The sequence below is a fragment of the Pan paniscus genome, chromosome 13 (assembly GCF_029289425.2).
Source record: "Pan paniscus chromosome 13, NHGRI_mPanPan1-v2.0_pri, whole genome shotgun sequence".
In the NCBI taxonomy this organism is placed as follows: Eukaryota; Metazoa; Chordata; class Mammalia; order Primates; family Hominidae; genus Pan; species Pan paniscus.
In genome coordinates, this window is record NC_073262.2 from 72,396,594 (window position 1) to 72,411,421 (window position 14,828).

The following is a 14,828-nucleotide window of genomic DNA, read 5'->3' on the forward strand; positions in this document are numbered from 1 at the left end:
CCTGCACGCCCCGCCCCGCTCGCCGCGCGGCCCGGCGACGGGGGAGTTCCCGCGAGTGGCCTCGCGCCCAGACGGTGCGGGGGGCTATTCGGGTGGAGGCGGGGGAGCCGCCGGGACACCAAAATAGGAGCTGCTTGTGGGGTGGAGCGGCACTAGCTGGCGGCCTCCGAGCGCCTCTTCCAAAGATGGTCAGAGGGGCCGGAGGCGTCCCCGCTCCCGCTCGCTGCTAGCCCGCGGGCCAGCGCCGCGTCCCGAGCCCCGGCGGGAGGTAGGTGCGGTGCGGACCCGCAGCCCGAGGCCGGCCTGCGGGGAGCGAGCGGGGCCGGGCGCGGGGAGCGGGGCCGGGCGCGGGGAGCGGGGCCGGGCGCGGGGAGCGGGGCCGGGCGCGGGCAGCGAGGCCGCGCGGGAGAGGAGCGCAGACAATGGCCGCGCGGGCGCCGGGCCGGGCCGAACGCGTTGCGCTGGGGCTGCCTGCGGCGTCCTTCCCACACCTGCGCGGAGCGCCGGGCAGAGCGACGCGGGCACCGGGCCCGCGGGCGGCACGCGGCGCCCTCGAGTCCAGCCCCGCTCCTGGCCCCGGGGCGGGGCGGTCTCCGGGCGGGAACGTGGGCCGGGGCCCAGGCGCGGGGCGCGCGGAAACCCCTGCGGCGGGCGCGGGGGAGGGGGCGCGCGCTGCAAGGGCTGCGCCGAGCTGCCTTCCTTTCTCTCCTTCCTTAAGCGAAAGGGCTCAGGATTTCCCTTTTCCGAGACCTCTTCTTGTCCATTTATATTTCCATCATCCCTTTCTTGGCATTTCGATGTGATTTGAAAGGGAGACGAGCTTGGGGAAAAGGTTGAATTGGGGCCGAGCCGAGACAGCTGAGGTCCGGCCTCGAGTGGGGTGACCCTCGGACACTTGCCTTGCCTAGTGTGGGATCTCATCTCCGAACGCCAGGCCAGGGTAGATTGCGGTGAATGGAATAGCAAATCAGTACTCTCAAAAGGACTACTGAAAAATCCAGGAGCCTCATTTCAAGCTCCGAGCTACCCTGAATTTAAATTGACCACCATATAAATGATCAAACAGTCCATCCACATTTTGCATTTATTATTTAGATGCTGAACTTAGTCCAGTTTTGGAGTATATCCGATGCTAGTCAAGTTATTTAGCATTGATTATTTGAGAGAATGTGCAACACTGAAAACACATTTGTTATTTCATATTTATTGCAGCCATGGCTCTAAAAGGACAAGAAGATTATATTTATCTTTTCAAGGATTCAACACATCCAGTGGATTTTCTGGATGCATTCAGAACATTTTACTTGGATGGATTATTTACTGATATTACTCTTCAGTGTCCTTCAGGCATAATTTTCCATTGTCACCGAGCCGTTTTAGCTGCTTGCAGCAATTATTTTAAGGCAATGTTCACAGCTGACATGAAAGAAAAATTTAAAAATAAAATAAAACTCTCTGGCATCCACCATGATATTCTGGAAGGCCTTGTAAATTATGCATACACTTCCCAAATTGAAATAACTAAAAGAAATGTTCAAAGCCTGCTTGAGGCAGCGGATCTGCTACAGTTCCTTTCAGTAAAGAAGGCTTGTGAGCGGTTTTTGGTAAGGCACTTGGATATTGATAATTGTATTGGAATGCACTCCTTTGCAGAATTTCATGTGTGTCCAGAACTAGAGAAGGAATCTCGAAGAATTCTATGTTCAAAGTTTAAGGAAGTGTGGCAACAAGAAGAATTTCTGGAAATCAGCCTTGAAAAGTTTCTCTTTATCTTGTCCAGAAAGAATCTCAGTGTTTGGAAAGAAGAAGCTATCATAGAGCCAGTTATTAAGTGGACTGCTCATGACGTAGAAAATCGAATTGAATGCCTCTATAATCTACTGAGCTATATCAACATTGATATAGATCCAGTGTACTTAAAAACAGCCTTAGGCCTTCAAAGAAGCTGCCTGCTCACCGAAAATAAGATCCGCTCCCTAATATACAATGCCTTGAATCCCATGCATAAAGAGATTTCCCAGAGGTCCACAGCCACAATGTATATAATTGGAGGCTATTACTGGCATCCTTTATCAGAGGTTCACATATGGGATCCTTTGACAAATGTTTGGATTCAGGGAGCAGAAATACCAGATTATACCAGGGAGAGCTATGGTGTTACATGTTTAGGACCCAACATTTATGTAACTGGGGGCTACAGGACGGATAACATAGAAGCTCTTGACACAGTGTGGATCTATAACAGTGAAAGTGATGAATGGACAGAAGGTTTGCCAATGCTCAATGCCAGGTATTACCACTGTGCAGTCACCTTGGGTGGCTGTGTCTATGCTTTAGGTGGTTACAGAAAAGGGGCTCCAGCAGAAGAGGCTGAGTTCTATGATCCTTTAAAAGAGAAATGGATTCCTATTGCAAACATGATTAAAGGTAAGTGGAGATTATGTTTATTTTGTATTTTTTAGATGTCTGGAGCTAGGCCAGCAGTCTCACTTCTCTTGAATTTATCACTTTGGGATGCTATCTAGGAACTATAGTGAATTATACAAATAATGCTACACAGAATGTTCCAGATAAAAACAGTATAGCATAGTTCCCAACTTGTCTGAGAGTTATGAGAATTTATATTCAAGTCAAGGGCTAGATGAAGAGACAAATCTGGAGAGTTTTTCATTCTTTCATGTTCTTAAAATTGAACCCTTTAAAATTCTGCTATTCAACTTTTTCCTCTCAAAATACGCTGATCAGCTCTCAAGAGGTCCTTCATTAAAACCTTGGAAGGTTTGGTCCCTACAGGATGTAACAAAGTACATTCTTCCAGGAACTAGAGACAACGTCTGCTTTTGCAATTCAGTCCTCTCTGAGAGGGGCAGACACCATACTCTCCCTCATGTGGCCCACAGAACCCGGCACACCCCTGGGTCTCGGTATCTGTCTGATAAACACTATTTTCTGCTGTGTTTGGCGATTTGTTTGCCTTGCTCTCCTTCTCTCCCACTGGAAAAAAAGTTAAACGGGAATCTTATTTCATTGTATTTATTCATTGGTGCTGAGGAGTTGTACAAAAACAACTGGTAGGTCGTTACCAAATTTGTATCATTTTGTCCCAAATGTTTCTTCCCAGGCTTTTCTGTTTCTTTTTTAATGCTAGTGAGAGTGTGGGAATTTGACCTGGTCTGGAAATCTGACCTGGTATGATCCTTGGATGACAGGCAGGAAGCTGAGAGGCAGAACAGTCTTGGGATCAGGCACGCTGTCTCTGAAGCTAAACTGCCTGCATCCAGATCCCTGCTTCCCTCTTACTTGCTGATGAGCTCTGGCAAATTGTTTAATCACCCTGTGCCCCCGTTTTGTCATCTGTATAATGGGGATGACAATATTACCTAATCTCGGATCATTGAGAGGATTAAATTAATCTATGCTTGTGAAGTGCCTAGAACAGTGTCTGACACAGAGTAAGCATGCTATAAATGTTACGCATGATTGTCCTGAATGTCGGTATTGAAGAACATGTCAACCCTTATAGAGCAGAAATTGATTTCATGTGAAGTTGTGACCACTGTCACACCAGGGTGGGAGAAGATAGCAGAAAGCCCGGTGCTGTTGCTCCCCTGGTTTTTGTCTTTGCCTGAGTCTCACCACTACTTGCCGATTCCAGGAGGGCTCTGAATGTCCTGACCCCTCTTCTGCAAAAGAAATAAGAAAAGTCCATATATTTAAGCAGCTATTGTAAACTAGCCTACATTTCTGATTCTGTTTTTTAAGGATGATATAACAGTTTCAGTGGTTTTGTGGTTCAGAGTATATTTCTTTTTCTTTTTCTTTTTCTTTTTTTTTTTTTGAGATGGAGTCTCACTCTGTCTCCCAGGCTGGAATGCAGTGGCGTGATCTTGGCTCACTGCAACCTCTGCCTCCTGGGTTCAAGCAGTTCTCCTGCCTCAGCCTCCTGAGTAGCTGGGATTACAGGCATGTGCCACCACACCTAGGTAATTTTTGTATTTTTAGTAGAGACGGGGTTTCACCATATTGGCCAGGCTGGTCTTGAACTCCTGACCTCAAGTGATCCCCCCACCTTGGCCTCCCAAAGTGCTGGGATTACAAGGGTAGGTTCAGAGTATATTTCTTTGAGAATGAAAGCTTATTACTTTACTGAAATTTTAAAAATTTATATTTAGAACAGTGCTTGTTGAAAAAAGATATGCTGCGATGGTGTATCTACTGTGAAACAAAAGCCATATGCATGCTTGCGTTAACCTTGAGTGGAGTAGGAGACCCTCATACCTCAAAGTCCTCCCTCACCTGCTAACTGGGTCTGAAATTCCAGTTTTATACTTTGAACTCAAAGCTTTGATTCTTGTTTATATGTAGTCATCCCAGGGAGAGGTAACACTGCCAGTTATGTGCAGTTTTGACTACTACTTGTTTTGGTGGATGGACTCATACAGAACTTTTTTAAAACAATTTTTTAAATTTTATTTTTAATTTTTAAAACTAGAAATGGGGGGGGGGTCTCACTATGTTGTCCAGGCTGGTCTTGAACCCCTGGCCTCAAGTGATTCTCCCACCTTGGCCTCCCAAAGTGTGGGGATTATAGGTGTGAACCACCACACCCAGCCATACTGAACTTTTAGATTCCCATTTTTTGGTAGAAAGGATAACATTTTTTTCAATTCGTTTTATTTTGTAGCCTTGAAGTGAAATAGCAGCTTTCTCTGGTAATAAACTTAATTTGGGTACAGTCAAATTTAAAATTTATTACCTTTTTTTGGTCCTGGACCCAAATTAAGTTCACTAATGTACAGAGAATAAATAAATACTTGGCTGTTTAGGAACTCCTGAATCTTTATTTTTTTCCATCATAACTGCTCTACTTATAAATCCACTTTTATTTTGGAATAGAAAGGAACAAGAAGATTGAACTGTATCATGCAAAATGGTGCTAGGTAAAAGTTAGTGGAAAGACAAAACCAACATTTTCAACTAAAATGATCCTCATCATCTTTCTTCCTTTTTTCATCTTCCCTCCAAACCTATTTCCTCCCCCTCCTCCCCCTCCTCCCCCTCCTCCCTCTCCCCCCTCTCCCCCTCCTCCCTCTCCTTCCCCTGCTCCCCTCCCCTTCCCCTCCCCCATCCCCTCTCCCTCCTTCTGCCTTCTTCTTCCTCCTCCTCCTTCCCCTCCCTCTCCTTCCCCTCCTCGACTTCCCACACCCCTCCTTGTTTTGGCATCAGTGATTCCAGTTTTTCCAGCTCAGGACCTCAAAATCGATTTGGTTTGCCTCTGCGTCAGTCAGTCATCAAGACCTGTGTGTTTTACCTGTCTCTTTCCTCTATGCTCTTCCCTCCATACCCAAAGCCCCTTCAAAATCAGGCCCTCGAGACCACCCACCCTGGCCAGTTAACTAGATCTTTCTGGTACCTGTTCTTCCTTTGTTAGTTGCTCTATTCCTGTTTAAAAATCTTTAAAATCTGGCTGAATTAAATCCAGATTCTTTGTTGGGCATCAGTATCCTTTGCTACATGGCTTCAACTTACCATGCCAGCCTTAAAGTCCCATGCAACAACCCTCAATGTGCCACCTGCCCTGGTCAAACTGGGCTACTTAACATTGTCCAGTAAGCCTTTGCACTGGCTTTTCCCTCTGTCTAGAATGGCCTCTTCTCACCTATACTTGCCAACTTCCTACCATCACCCAGGTCAAATTCCACCACCACCTGCTGTGATTTCCCTCGTCAAATGCAGTGTTTTCTTGCCCTGACCATGCCCAGCAGTTCATCTGTCCCTTTTTTCATGGTGTTTCTTCCATTTTATATCTAGTGTTCTAATTACAGCCATGTGCCACTTAACAATGGGGATATGTTCTGAGAAATGTGTGATTAGGCAATTTTGTCATGTGAACGTTATACTTAAACAACAGGCTGTACCATACTAATCGTACAGCCTAATACACACCTAGGCTGTGTGGTATAGCCTGTTACTCCTAGGCTTCAGACCTGTACAGCATGTTACTATACTGAATATTCTAAGCAGTATAACACAATGGTAAGTCTTTGTGTATCTAAACATAGAAAAGGTACAGTAAAAATACAGCATAAAAGATAAAAATGGTAGACCTATTTAGGGCACTTACCATGAATGGAGCTTGCAGGACTGGAAGTTGTTCTGGTTGAGTCAGTGAGTAAGTGGGGAGGGATTGTGAAGGCCTAGGACATTACTGTACACTACTGTAGACTTTTTACTTTTTTCGAGACAGGGTCTTGCTCTGACATGTACGCTGTACTGCGGTGATGTAAACATAGCTCACTGCAGCCTTGACCTCCTGAGATCAAGCAATCCTCCCACCTCAGCCTCCCGAGTAGCTGGGACTACAGGCACATGCTATCACACGTGGCTACTTTTTTATTTTTTGTAGAGCTGTGGTCTCACTTTGTAGTCCAAGCTGGTCTCAAACTCCTCCTGGGCTCAAGTGATCCCCTGCCTCAGCCTCATAAACTGCTGGAATTACAGGCATTACTGTAGACTTTATATAGCTTATAAAAATACTTTCTTTTTATCCTTATTCTATAAGCTTTTTTTTTTTTGAGACGGAGTCTCGCTCTGTCACCCAGGCTGGAGTGCAGTGGCACTGTCTTGGCTCACTGCAAGCTCCGCCTCCTGGGTTCACGCCATTCTCCTGCCTCAGCCTCCCGAGTAGCTAGGACTACAGGCGCCCGCCACCACGCCCCGCTAATTTTTTGTATTTTTAGTAGAGACGGGGTTTCACCGTGTTAGCCAGGATGGTCTCAATCTCCTGACCTCGTGATCCGCCCGCCTTGGCCTCCCAAAGTGCTGGGATTACAGGCGTGAGCCACTGTGCCCGGCCTCTATAAGCTTTTTTATATTATATATATATAACTTACTTATTGATTTTTTTACTTGTTAAACTTTTTTGTTAAAAAGTAAGACACAGACATACACATTAGCCGAGGCCTATACAGGGTCAGGATCATCAATGTCAGAGTCATCAATATCACTGTCTTCCACCTCCACATCTTGTCCCACTTGCAGGCTTTCAAGGGCAATAACAGGCATAGAGCTATCCTCTCCTATGATAATAATGCCTTCTTCTGGAATACCTCTTGAAGGACCTGCCAGAGGCGTAGATTTATTTACACCAGCATCACCAGAAACACATGAGAATGCTTTATGCCATGTCTTTAAAACAGCTACCACAGTATCACTAGGTGATAGGACATTTTCCACTCCATTATAATTTTATGGAGATCATTGTGCATGGTGCATGGCTGTGTTTGTGTGCACGTCTCACCCTCTCTTAAGAGCACAAAGAGCCTTCCTTTTTTATTCTTTTGTCCCTTACAGCACTTAGCACAGTACCTTGCATTTTACCATCAGTAATAACAAAAACAACAATAAATTTAGCCCAGTGTTCACTGCAAAAAAGAACAAAAGATCAATCTAAAGATGTGATTTTAATTAATACGTAGGTGTGGGAAATGCTACTGCCTGTGTCTTACATGATGTTATCTACGTCATTGGTGGCCACTGTGGCTACAGAGGAAGCTGCACCTATGACAAAGTTCAGAGCTACAATTCCGATATCAACGAATGGAGCCTCATCACCTCCAGTCCACATCCAGGTAACAAAAATACTGTCTCAAATAGTGTATGTTGTGATGTAGTTTAGTAGCATAAAGGATGGCTAAAAATGGACTGGAAATAGAAAATGCTGATTTTATTGTAGACTACACATGGGTAGAATTAAAAGTCTCAAAATATTCATATATGTCCATCCAACAATAATCACAATGAGATTCTGATTGGGTCACATCTACAAATATTTTCCCTGATGTCTTTATACAATGCACATTATAAGTCTATGTGGTCAAAAATATTAGCGTCTTTAAAATTTTTTTCCTTTATGTGCCATCTTTCATTTATGACATTAATTATATAAAATACAATGTTCATAAGTAGTTGAAAAGCACCATTCTATCAAATAGTCAGAAAGGGTACCCAGTGATTGAAGTTCAGCTAGAGATTGTTTCCTGTTTTAGAAGCATGTTCTTTCTAGGTTTCACTTACTATTAAGCACTCACTCCTACAATGTGCAGAGCCATATGTTGGCCTTACCTTAACACTCATACAGGGAACATGCTGTCTGCCCATAAGGAATGGTCTACCTTCTTGATGTCTTCTGTTCTTTGACTTGTGTCTTTGTGAAGAGCTCAGAGGGAAGCACAAGTTTTAGTCTGTTTCAGTTATGCCATAGGTTTAAGTTGTTTTCATTAGGAAAGATTCATATCATCGTACCACCATGTTACCTTGAATCATTTTCCATAGAGCATCAGGCTTCCATGTGGGTCAGTGGAGGGGGTAGTTGAAATTCACAAGCTGGAACCATCTGAGAGGACTAGTAATACTTACCATAGATCAGGCACTGGCTAAGCACTTCATATGTGTATTACCTCAGATTCTCACTACAAGTCTGTGAGCAGGTATTGTTTGTCACCATTTTACATATTTGGAAATGGAGGCTTAGAAACAATAAGTAACTTTTCCAAGGTCACAGTTTCACAGTTTGAAAGTGGTAGACCAGGGTTCAAAATCTGGCAGTCTGATTCCATAACTTGTGCTGTAGCCACTAAACAATCTGTCTCTCCTTAAGGGAGGAGACTCTCCTGCTTTCAACCAAGGCAGCTACTTCCAGCCCATACATCATCTATCCCATATGATGGTTCAGCTGAAGCACACCTAAATCTGGTGCTGCATCTCCATATGCCCAGGCTTTGCATGAGAAGGAATTTTAGCCCCAGGCTTCCCTGGCTGCAAAGACACCATGGAACGGGTAAACTTCTCCCTCCTGGTAGCCCAAATGGACCATCCCAGACTCCCCACCACTTTCTGCTGTGATCAATGAAGTTATAATGGAAAGGAATAGTAACAACTTATAGTGAGAAATAGCTAGCATTTATTCAGTCAGTGTGTGGCAGGCACAAACTATTCCAGTAATTTTACATGTATAATCTGTTTAAACCTCAAAATAATTCCATGAGCTAGGTACTGTTTTTATCACATTTTATAGGACACTGAGGGTCAAAGAGATTATATAAATTGCCCAAGGTTAGCCAGCTAGTGCTTATTAGAACTGAGGTTCAAACCTAGACAGACTGGCTTGAACTTCACTATTATCTCACCTGAACCTCATGTTACCCTTAGAAGTTAGATGTTACTCTGCCTATTTTGTGGATAAGCTTATCTTTACAAAGAAAATCCGATACATGAAAAGTCAGAATTCACAAATTAGAGGGCAGTTATTTATATTATAAATTTAATGTATATGTCATTAAGAGTTTCCCTCAAAAATAAGTTTTCCATAACAGATTTCGTATAGCTTATTAACTACATGAAAAAGAGTCTGAGAGACAGTGTCACTTTGGACTTAATCCAAAGTATTAATAAGTCATGGCAAATTGAAAATCCAAAATAAATGTTAAATTATAGTATAAATCAATGGTAACATAATATGCATCCACATGTAGTTTTGATTTACATTGAACTTTTTCCTGATGAAACATAAAAAACAGATTTTAAATCAGTACCTTGCATGATGTATTCTGTTTAGCTTTCACAGTCCTTAAAATATTTTTGAACTGGCTTGTTACCAGTATTTAAAATTTAAGAGAATTTCAAGTAAAAATCATTATTTCTGTCCTTTAGAAGAAAAGGGAAGACCTAGCAGCCTTGGATGTATTCCTTCTAGGCAGCAGTCACGGGAGCCAGGGGGCAGCTGTTCCCCTAAATGAGGCTTGTGTGCTCCGTTTCACCACAGTCCTTCCAATTCTCCTCACGTCACTGACCTAGGGGGCCTGTGCCGTTGTTTTTCTTGCTCCTGGCTGGCTTTGCTCAGCTAGTCTGTTAAATCCTTAAGCTCTTGAAGGCTGTGCATCTGCATCCACTGAATTATAGCAAGGTTTGTTTCGTACGGATTTTAGCAGTACCTCCTGAGGAATTAAAATGTCATCCTTGAGTTGACTTCATAGAGATACATTGCTTACACTGAGAAGAAATGACTACTATTATTTTTTAAAGATAATATAAGTATTATATTTTATCTTAACCCCTTTAATGGGGTAGTTTGTATAATTGGAAAACACGGGACTATAGTTGCATTGAATTCAAGGTGACATTTATTGAGACCCTACATTGGAAAAGGTAGGATTCTGATAATTATGTAAGATGATTAAGTGCTAGTCTTTACTGCCATAGGAGCTCAGAATCCAGGAGCAAATATACATACATAATGGAAATACAGGACAGTCTCTGCTAAATTCTGTAAAAACAAGTGCTGTTGAAATTGAGAATAAAAAGAGTGTAAGTCTAATTAAGGGAAATCTGACTATCTTAGAATGCTTCCAACGGTAGGTGGTTATGAGCTGGGCCTTAAAGAATGGCCCCAAATAAGGAAGGTAGTTTTTGAGGAAGGGTTTTTCTGGCAAGAAGTCAGCCCAGTGGAGGAAGGTGGAAAGGAAAGTTTCAGGTGTATTCCGTTACCTGGGAGCAGACATGAATGAATGGAATGTAAGAGGGTAGAATGGGAGATTGGTTGGGAGAGCTCAGTTGGAGAGCATGTCATGGAGAGCTTTGAATGGCAGTCTGGGTAATTTTTTTTTTTTTTTTTTGAGATGGAGTCTTGCTGTGTTGCCCAGGCTGGAGTGCAGTGGTGTGATCTCGGCTAACCGCAACATCCGCATCCCAGGTTCAAGCTATTCTCCTGCCTCAACCTCCCAAGTAGCTGAGATTACAGGCGCTGCTACTTTGCCCAGCTGATTTTTCATATTTTTAGTAGAGATGGGGTTTCACCATGTTAGCCAGGCTGGTCTCAAACTCCTGACCTTGTGATTCACCTTCCTCAGCCTCCCAAAGTGCTGGGATTACAGACTTGAGCCACCACACCCAGCTCAGTCTGGGTAATTTTTAAAATGCAGAATCATAAAGGTTTTCGAGCAAGAGAATGATGTGTGATCAGCTCTAGGTTTTTTTGTTTTTGTTTTTGTTTTTTTAAAGACAGTCTCGCTGTGTTGCTTAGGCTGGAGTGCAGTGGCACAATCTTGGGTTCAGCGATTCTTGTGTCTCAGCCTCCCAGATAGCTGGGATTACAGGCATGCACCACCACGCCTGGCTAATTTTTGTATTTTTTTTTAGTAGAGACGGGGTTTCACTATGTTGGCCAGGCTGGTCTTGAACTCCTGGCCTAAAGTCATCCACCCGCCTCAGCCTCCCAAAGCACTGGGCCACTGCACCTGGCTCAGCTCTGGTTTTAAGAAGAGAACTCTTGGCTGGGCGCGGTGGCTCACGCCTGTAATCCCTGCACTTTGGGAGGCCAAGGTGGGCGGATCATGAGGTCAGGAGATCGAGACCATCCTGGCTAACATGGTGAAACCCCATCTCTACTAAAAATACAAAAAAATTAGCTGGGCATGGTGGCGGGCACCTGTAGTCCTAGCTACTCGGGAGGCTGAGCCAGGAGAATGGCGTGAACCCGGGAGGCAGAGCTTGCAGTGAGCCGAAGATCATGCCCCTGCACTCCAGCCTGGGTGATAGAGCAAGACTCCATCTCAAAAAAAAAAGAAAAAAAAAAAAAAGGAAGAGAACTCCTTTTAGGTAGATTGGGAGAAAGACAGCAAGGGGATCTACTAACACTATTGTGTTTAACCAAGGGAGAAATGCTGAAAGCCTGAAGAAGTGGTAGGAGTAGAAAAGAGGGGCCGACGTGAGGAATGTCATAGATTCAACAGCTGATTGCTTCCTTGGCTGACAGCATACAGGAGATGAAGGAGAGAAAGGAGTTGACAGTCGTCTCAGGGTCTCTGGCTGGTTGTCTGAGAGAATGAGGTATACTGAAGGAGAAGCTGACAGGAAGGGAGAAGAGGGGAGGTGATGAGCTCGATTTTATAGTTTAGAGCAAAGGAATCATTGGATAACCCAAAAGAGCTGTCCAGCAGGCAAAGGGAAATGTGGGTTTGCCGCTGAGAAGGAGGGAGGTAGCTGAATGTAGAGATCTGGGGATTGTTTGCTTGGATGGTGGCTCTGGGTATGGGGATGAATAAGATGCCTTGGTAGGGTGGGACCAGCAATACAGCTATGGGCAGAATCCTAGGAAACGGGCAGAGTTGAGGGATAAGCTGAGGAACAAGAGTGTGTGAAGAGCCGAGAGGAAGCAGTACGTGATAAAGAAGGACCTGTGGAGAGCTGTGTCAAGTGGGGAGAGAACTTTCCTGGCCCTGCCATTTATTTACCTGCCTTGCCATCGGCAAGTAGACTAAGCTCTTGGGCCTTACCTTCCAGTGAAATCAGAAAGTTAGACTACATAAACTTTACAGGCTCTTCAATGAGAAAAGATCTTAGGAAAAAAAATTGAAATCAATTCAAATGGATATTGTGGTTTTCTCTGAATCCCTCTAGCTGTTTGTTCATATCACTCATCTAACACTGAATATAGACTGCTGTGTGTTGATGTTTTATACTTCTGTGTAAACTTTTGAGCCGTGACAGATGGTGTCACTCCCATTCTTGATTATTCATTTGTTCACTCATTCATGTCTAGCATATCTGCTGTGTGCATCCTACATGCTGCTATATACTCAGTGCTAGGAGCACAGTGAGCAAGGCACAGTCCCAGAGCCTCAGTGGCTTAGAGGGGTTAACTAACAAGAAAAAACGCAATTACAGCTCAGGAAGAAAAAGTTCCTATCCACAACAATAGAACATGTGTTGTATTTGAGTAAAAGAGAAAAAATGATTAGGAATCACTTTACTTAAATATTTTTACTGCTATAGGAAGACAGATGGCTTTCTTAACATATGAATCAAAAATTGGGGTGTTTTGATAAACTTCAAGTAATTTAAGAAAAGCCTAGTGAGTGATGTTGAATCACTTTTACCAACTGATAAAATATTTGAACTATCATTTTCACAATAACCATTAGTTGAATGATTCATATAATTGATATAAGCAGTGTTTCACAAGTACTTGAAACAAGTAAATCCTATAAAAATTCAACATATAAATAACTGGAAAGTAAAAAATGAGTTTTTAACAAGTAGGATAATTATTTTCTTGGATGTCAGTAACGAGAAAAATATGTGGAAGCGAAGCAAAAATGCAATCTTCTAAGACTTTCCTTAGCTGTCAAAACCTAGGGAGGGCCGGGCACGGTGGCTCACGCCTGTAATCTCAGTGCATTATTTGAGTCCAGGAGTTCAAGACTAGCATCTGGGCAACATGGCAAAACCCCATCTCTATTAAAAATACAAAAATTAGCCAGGCATGGTGGTGCGCACCTGTAGTCTCAGCTACAGTGCACACCTGTAATCCTGGCTACTTGGGTGGCTGAAGCATAAGAATCACTTGAACCCGGGAAGCAGAGGTTGCAGTGAGCCGAGATTGCGCCACTGCACTCCAGCCTGGGAGACAGAGCGAGACTCTGTCTCTAAAAAAAAAAAAAAAAAAAAAAAAAACTGAGGGAGAACTTTACTGATAAGAAGTTGTCTTCCACTCCTAAAGAGGAAATCACTTTTTTTTTTTTTTTTTTTTTTTTTTAAGAGACAAGGTCTCACCGTGTTGCCCAGACTAGCCTTGAACTCCTGGGCTCAAGCAATCCTCCAGCCTCAGCCTCCCCAGTAGCTAGGATTACAGGTGTGCACCACCACATTCATCTGGAAATCACATTTCTGATTGTATTATTCTTTCTAAAGAGGGGCTTGCTTATAAGCTTTCCTTCTGCGTTATAATGTGAGGACACATTGGGACACAAGCGTACAAAGTACAATTCATTCATTATTCAACACATATTTATTGAATTCTCACAAGGTGCCAGACAGTTGCCATTCTCCAATTAGGAATAGGTTAGTGAGCAGGACACAGTTCCTGTGCTGCCAGGAGGGAGAGAGAGACGATAAGAAACACACCTGGCTCACACCTGTAAGCCCTGCACTTTGAGAGGCTGAGGCAGAGGAGGATCTCTTGAGGCCAGGAGTTGTAGACCAGCCTGGGCAACAAAGGGAGACCCAATCTCTACAAAAATACAAAAATTAGCCAGTTGTGGTGATGTATACCTATAGTCCCAGCTTCTTGAGAGGCTGAGATGGGAGGATTACTTGAGCCCAGGAATTTGAGGCTACATTGAGCTATAATTGTGCCATTGCACTCCAACCTGGGTGACAGAGCAAGACCCTGTCTCTAGAAAAGAAAAGAAAAGAAACATTCCAGATAATGAGAAGTGCTATGGAGAGAATTAGAGACGCCTGCCTGGCCACTTCAGGCTGGGTGGTCAGGGAATGCCCTTTGAAGAGGTGAGAGTAAGACAAGACCGGAATGACAGGAAGGATGCAGCTGTGCAGAGACCTGGGGAGAGGAGAGAGTTCAAGGCAGAAGGAACAGCTCAGCGATAGTGTGCTAAATCTTTCCTTGCTTTAATTTGAATGCACTGACAAATCCTACTCTTCCTTTGGGGCTCCAGCGAAAGGTTTTTAAGTGTAATTTTATGACTGATATTCCCAGAGAGTGAACTGACAGGCTAGGAGTGATGATAAAAGTGGGTGTGCGGAAGAAAACAGGGCAGAGACCAGGATGAGGCAAATGAGATGCTTCAGGCACAAAATGTAAGGCCATGCAGTGCAAATGACTCACAGAGTTCTGCCTCCCTGCATTTTGCACCCTAAGCACTTCGCTAGCCTCACTCTTGTCACAGCCCTGGGAATAAGGGAGAAGAAGTAGAGTTGTGAGATATCCTGGTGCTTTGAAGATCCAGCAGGTTTGGGTGTAGAGGGGGAGA

At 43.8% G+C, this 14,828-nt stretch overlaps 1 protein-coding gene across 2 annotated transcripts in view; it reads left to right on the forward strand.

Annotated features, from left to right (window-relative positions):
* The window catches only part of KLHL23 (kelch like family member 23), a 17,878-nt gene continuing 3,050 nt past the window's right edge, over positions 1-14,828 (forward strand). The window contains exons 1-4 of one of the 2 annotated variants that reach the window (XM_034954459.3): positions 1-268; positions 1,213-2,427; positions 7,479-7,631; positions 10,677-10,750. In XM_034954459.3, coding sequence (XP_034810350.1) covers positions 1,215-2,427; positions 7,479-7,631; positions 10,677-10,720 — 1,410 coding nt within the window. In that variant the 5' untranslated portion in view covers positions 1-268; positions 1,213-1,214 and the 3' untranslated portion in view covers positions 10,721-10,750. The remainder of the gene's footprint in view (positions 269-1,212; positions 2,428-7,478; positions 7,632-10,676; positions 10,751-14,828) is intronic. The other variant, XM_034954455.3, reaches the window with a different exon arrangement.